Genomic DNA, 5329 nt, shown 5'->3' on the forward strand with positions numbered 1-5329 from the left:
TGTGAGACTAATCACATCAACTTTGAAATTCTCAGAGAAGTTTTCTAGATTCACACTGTTGTCCACTCCCGAAGAGATATAGGCACCCGAGTAAATGGTACCCGTGGCCTTACAAACAAAAACACACAAACACAAGACTTCAAATTTCTGACAAAATTGACAAACCCACAAGAAAAAAATTTGGAATTTTTTAATAAACAGAGCAAACCCCACATGAGAGAGGGATTGAGACAAAAGCCAATACAGAGCAAATTGTAACTTACATGTAAAGGAGCACCAACTTCGCAGACAACACGAGTTCGCTGGAGTTCGAGATGCGGAGGAAGTCCTTTAGGTACGTCAGGGAGATCGAATATGTTGAAATTTTTGGCTTCTAGCTTTTCTTCATCAGTCACAATCCTTCTCACCTCTTCTTCTTCTTCTTCAACACTCTCCATCGTTCCAAGTTTTGAGTAGTGTGCAATACAGGAATAAGGGGTTGGTTTGAAAAGAGAAGAGGAAGAAGATGAAGTTCACGATTTCACTTTCGTTCTTAGTTTCAAAAAAAATTGGGGATTTTTAAGGTTTATGGTAGCGAGAATGAATGAAATCGAACAGCCCTCACGAGAGAGGAAGGGACCATTTAGGGTTTATGTACACGTGTGGAATACGAACCAAATTGGCTGAACCGGATCCACCCGGGCTTTGGTTCATTTGGTATTCGGTTTGAATTATATTGGTTTTGGTTCGATTTCGACAAAAAATTCTAAATTCCCGGTATAGTGAATTATCACTTTTAGTTTCAGAAATACTTTTTTTTTTTTGGTAAAAGTGACACAGATGATACTTCGTAACTTCATTGATGATTCACGATCTTCTTTCACAAAATAAAACGACTCCATGTATATAAATTCAGATTATTTACTTTACATTAAATTCGTTGAGACTTGAGAGTAGATCATAAGTAAGTCAACAAGTTCTGAATATGCAACTCTCCACAATATGGGGTTGAATGTCACAGGAGATATTGTGTAGCATAACTCCCATATTCAAAGCAGCACTGACGTGAGCACAAGAGGATAACAAAGCAACTAGCTAGCGTGTAAGCGTCGGGGCACACACCTTCGATTTCCATCCGCTTGTACATACCCAACCCCTGATGAGGTAAACCATCATGGGAAAAGCAAGAGATCATAGCGTTCCAAGAAACCAAGTCTCTAACACGCATTTCGTCGAACACAGTGTCAACACTCGCAAACATTTCGGAATCGAACCGTGAAGCCACGGATAAGGGAGTTCCAAGTCGAAGTTGATGGAAAAAAAGTTTTAAAATATATATATATATTTTGATGAATAACAAAGATAAAAGTTTAAAATATATTTTGATGAATAAAGATAATATCAAATCTTTAAACATATTCTATAAAAAATCTATTTGAATACATACATATATCTTTTCACTTATTACAACCCTCATAAATAAAGATACATCATAACCTACGTTTGAATCTCTTACAAATCATGCGTATGCATGCACATATATAGTAGGCAAGTGTGTCATAGTCTTGGTGAGCCCGGAGGATGACCCTTCGATGGTCCTCTTCTCGAACTGCTCGGCTTCGTTTGAACCTTTTTTTGGAATCCAATCTGTTTCAACCCATCTTTCCCCTCTACTGCATTTCAAAAACACATCACTAATTAGAAGAGTCGCACTCTCGTACTAACATTATATTAGAACTATCCAAAAAGTTTAAGAAAATTGATTATTATTTACAAAATCCCAACGTTTGTAGAACAAAATTACTCACTGATTTTGCGGTGTAATGTTAATGATTCAACAGAGAAAGCTTGCGGTTGGCTGAGAAATAGAGAAGAGAGGAGAAGCAAAGCAAATAGAATAGTTGAGACTTGTGAATTTTTCTGATCCATGCTTTCTCTATTAATTCGCAAATCTATCTTTCTTCTTCACCCTCCATTTATATATTCACAAAATATATACTTCCACCAACCATTTTCCTTTTTTTTTTTTTGACAATACTTCCACCAACTTGTTTATTAAGGAACTTTTTAACGACTCATGGAAGCATGGGTAGATCTTGCTGCATAGTTTGACTGAAATTGAAATAAAGCATCATTAGAATTTAGATGACAAGAAGCTTGAGTGTTGCAAATCGGACATATATCTTACTTTGGTTTCATAACATGAACATTTTAAAAAATTATTATCATCTATACCATCATTTTCGTAATAAATGTTATCAGAAATACTACAAATTTGACTTGATTAAAGGACCTTAATTGATTATTTATTAAGAAATGCATGTACAAGTGGAGCACACAATGAGCCACCTTTTTGGCATGTGACCGACAGTTTGAAAAGTCCACTATATATATATTTTTTTTTGTGGTAAAATGTAGCTGCTTTGAAAGTCCATTACGACGGCCTATTTCATCAAAACACTACTCTTTCTTTTGAATTCCTTAAGAACAAATTGCACCAAAACCAACTTCTTTCAATTATAACTTCAAAACTCTTTTTTCTTTGGTTAACTATGTCAATTGTAAATACTAAATAGTACTCCGAACAACTATTTTGGATTTAAAGTTTGATTGAATTAATATTACGTTTTGACATAAAAGAAGACTTTCTTTTTTTGGGGTTTTATTTTCCTAGATTAGAAGCCTACGATTACCCAATGGGTTTATCTTCAATTGGTGTTAAGATAACATAGCCAGAAGAAATCGGAGAAAAAGGTAGCTTGACCTAACTTGGCGGACCAGAAACAGACAACTGCAACGATGGCTATGTCCGATCTTCCAAGGGATTTGTTGGAGGGGATACTCTCTAGGGTTCCGGTACAGTCCACCAAAGCAGTTAGGTCTACTTGCAAAAACTGGAACACTTTATCCTACGATCAGAGCTTTACGAAGAAGCTCAAAACGTTAGCAATTAAGGATAATGAGCTCCTGGTGGTCATGATGATGGATTACAAGGTTTATTTAATGAGTGTTAATCTCCATGGAATTCACAAAGACGACGACAACGTTAAATCATGTATAATTCATAAAGCTAAACTCGTTCGCCTAAACGATGATGCGGATCATGGAGTTGATATTATTTCTAGTGTCTTTCACTGCGACGGTTTATTGCTATGCATCACCCATGAGCATGACATAAGATTTACTCTGGTGGTTGGGAATCCTTATTGTGGGCAATTCAGGTCGATCAAACTCAGAGCGGATCCCAAGTTATTTGACAGGTACGCTCTTGGATACGAGAAGAACGACTCGTTTCGTAACTACAAAATCTTGAGACGTTATGATAAACGCTTGTCTATATTTAATGAGTTTGATATCTACAATTTTAACTCTGGTTCTTGGAAGGTTTTTCATTTGGCGCTGGATTGGAAAATCCCGTATTTTCAACTCGGCGTGTCTCTCAAGGGAAATACTTATTGGTTTGCTAGAGAGATGTGTATAGCAGAAGAAGGAAGACTAAGAACAGATCTCCCTAGTTTCTTGATCTGTTTTGATTTTACAACTGAGAGATTTGGACAGCGTCTTCGTCTGCCCTTTGACTCTTATTGTGATCAGGATACTGTGACTCTCTCTAGTGTTAGAGAAGAACAGCTTGCCGTGTTATTTAAGGGCAAGGATACATTGAGGATGGAGATACGGGTTACGAATAAGATTGACCCTGGAGAAGCGTTGTGGAACAAGTTGTTCTTAGCGGTTAATCTGCCATCACTCACTGGTCCTCAGTATTTACATTGGGCTAGGAGTTTCTTGATTGACGAGAAGAAGAATATCGTTGTAGTTCTTGGTAAAAATGCATCGAACCCTACACGCAACCTAGCTTATGTTGTTGGAAATTATGGATACTTTAAACAAGTGTATCTTGGAGTATCTACACAAAAATTTTGTTACCCACTTGTGTGCTCTTATGTTCCAAGTTCAGTGCAAATCAAGCAAGACGTACGAAGGAGCAGCGACATCAAAGCGTCTTGGCTGAAACGTTTCTTTAATTTTAATGCATCTTTGCGAGTTATATTTATGTTTTAAATAGACTCTTCTAAGGCAATATAATACCTAATCTATGTGTGTTTACTGTTTCCTTTTGGTCACCATAGCCTCTTCTTGTCTTCTTTATATTTAAATGTAATCAATTTTATAATCCTATAAAAAAATTTCTCCAAAACCAAACTCATGAAATTGAAACTTCTTTTATTAAAAACACACAACAATATAGTCAGCTTACTTTATTCCTCCCAAACACCTGAATATTGTTTCAGATTTTGTAGTACTGATTCCTCTATAAGACACTAGAAACATAAAGATGCACAAAACTCCATCACTCTCCATTGGGGGGTCATACGGTATGGTTTTTACATCACACATCAGCAAGTGCAATAAGCTGATCAACTACACTAGGATCCGCAAGTGTGCTTATATCTCCAAGCTCTTCTAATTGCCTTGAAGCAATCTTTCTCAAAATTCTCCTCATTATCTTTCCGCTTCTCGTCTTTGGCAACCCTGGTGCCCAGTGTATTCTGTCCGGTGCTGCAAAAGCCCCAATCTGAAAATGGCAAAATTTTATAACAAAACTCATTACAATATCAAAGTGTGCAAGTAACAGTTCCTCAAAAGCTTAGCATCTCTAAAGCTTTTAACTATTCACTTCTTTTCTTAATATATATCATACCTGATTTCGGACCATTAGTACTAGGCTTTTCCGAAGCTCCTCGCTGTACGGAACACCCTCCAGAAGAGTGACAAACGCATAAATACCCTGACCTTTCACCTGAAACAGGCAAGAGAGTTGACGATTAGTTCCATTGGTTCCTGAGTAGAACCAAACTAAATCAATTATTCACACTGGTAAACGAGGAACGCAGAATCAAGAACAAAATCAAACCGAAGAACCAATTACTAGACACCCTAAACATCATAAGTCATTTCTATTTAAGCTCAATGACTAACAAGCTAAATGTTCATTACATATGAAGTCGTATCAGTATCTTACTGTGCTTCATATCCCAACAACTTATGCATAGTTAGTCCACATACCTCATGGTCTATGCCTACAACAGCTGCTTCTGCACATTGAGGATGTAAAACCAGAGCAGATTCCACTTCAGCAGTTCCGATTCGATGGCCACTGTGCATTAGAAAAAACACAAACTTAAGCGGTAGGAATATTATACGAGGTTTAGAGAATTGATTGACATCATTTTAAAATTGTCTTCTACCTGACGTTGATAACATCATCAACCCTCCCCGTTAGCCAGTAGTAACCATCCTTGTCTCTGGAATACAAAATCAAACTTATTATTAACTTAGTAAAAATCAA

General features: G+C 36.8%; 3 protein-coding genes and 1 long non-coding RNA gene across 4 annotated transcripts in view; 1 reads left to right on the plus strand and 3 right to left on the minus strand.

Annotated features, from left to right (window-relative positions):
- On the minus strand, positions 1–601 carry LOC104724048 (DNA-directed RNA polymerases I and III subunit rpac1-like; the record flags this gene model as incomplete). The annotated part of the gene is given in 2 exon segments (XM_010442493.2): positions 1–108; positions 264–601. Coding segments are annotated over 2 exon segments (282 nt in total), but the record flags the coding sequence as incomplete, so codon positions are not given.
- On the minus strand, positions 1376–2102 carry LOC104724050. The gene is made up of 2 exons (XR_757497.2): positions 1788–2102; positions 1376–1652 (listed from the first exon to the last, which is right to left on the minus strand). It is a non-coding gene; the product is annotated as an uncharacterized LOC104724050 (long non-coding RNA).
- On the plus strand, positions 2494–4127 carry LOC104724051 (F-box protein At5g36730-like). Its single transcript, XM_010442495.2, has one exon. It carries the CDS (start codon positions 2779–2781, stop codon positions 4039–4041), a length of 1263 nt encoding a protein of 420 aa, XP_010440797.1. The 5' UTR covers positions 2494–2778; the 3' UTR covers positions 4042–4127.
- The window catches only part of LOC104728220 (acetyl-coenzyme A synthetase, chloroplastic/glyoxysomal-like), an 8928-nt gene continuing 7785 nt past the window's right edge, over positions 4187–5329 (minus strand). Inside the window, exons 19-22 of the mRNA XM_019231917.1 lie at positions 5229–5303; positions 5047–5137; positions 4682–4780; positions 4187–4555 (exon numbers count right to left, since the gene is read on the minus strand). Of these exons, the coding sequence (XP_019087462.1) occupies positions 4370–4555; positions 4682–4780; positions 5047–5137; positions 5229–5303 (451 nt within the window). The 3' untranslated portion in view covers positions 4187–4369. The remainder of the gene's footprint in view (positions 4556–4681; positions 4781–5046; positions 5138–5228; positions 5304–5329) is intronic.

This window comes from Camelina sativa, chromosome 11 (genome assembly GCF_000633955.1).
Source record: "Camelina sativa cultivar DH55 chromosome 11, Cs, whole genome shotgun sequence".
NCBI lineage: Eukaryota > Viridiplantae > Streptophyta > Magnoliopsida > Brassicales > Brassicaceae > Camelina > Camelina sativa.

Excerpts from the sequence above, each read along its gene's own strand:
- LOC104724051 (XM_010442495.2), top strand. The coding sequence starts at position 2,779 with ATGGCTATGTCCGATCTTCCAAGGGATTTGTTGGAGGGGATACTCTCT.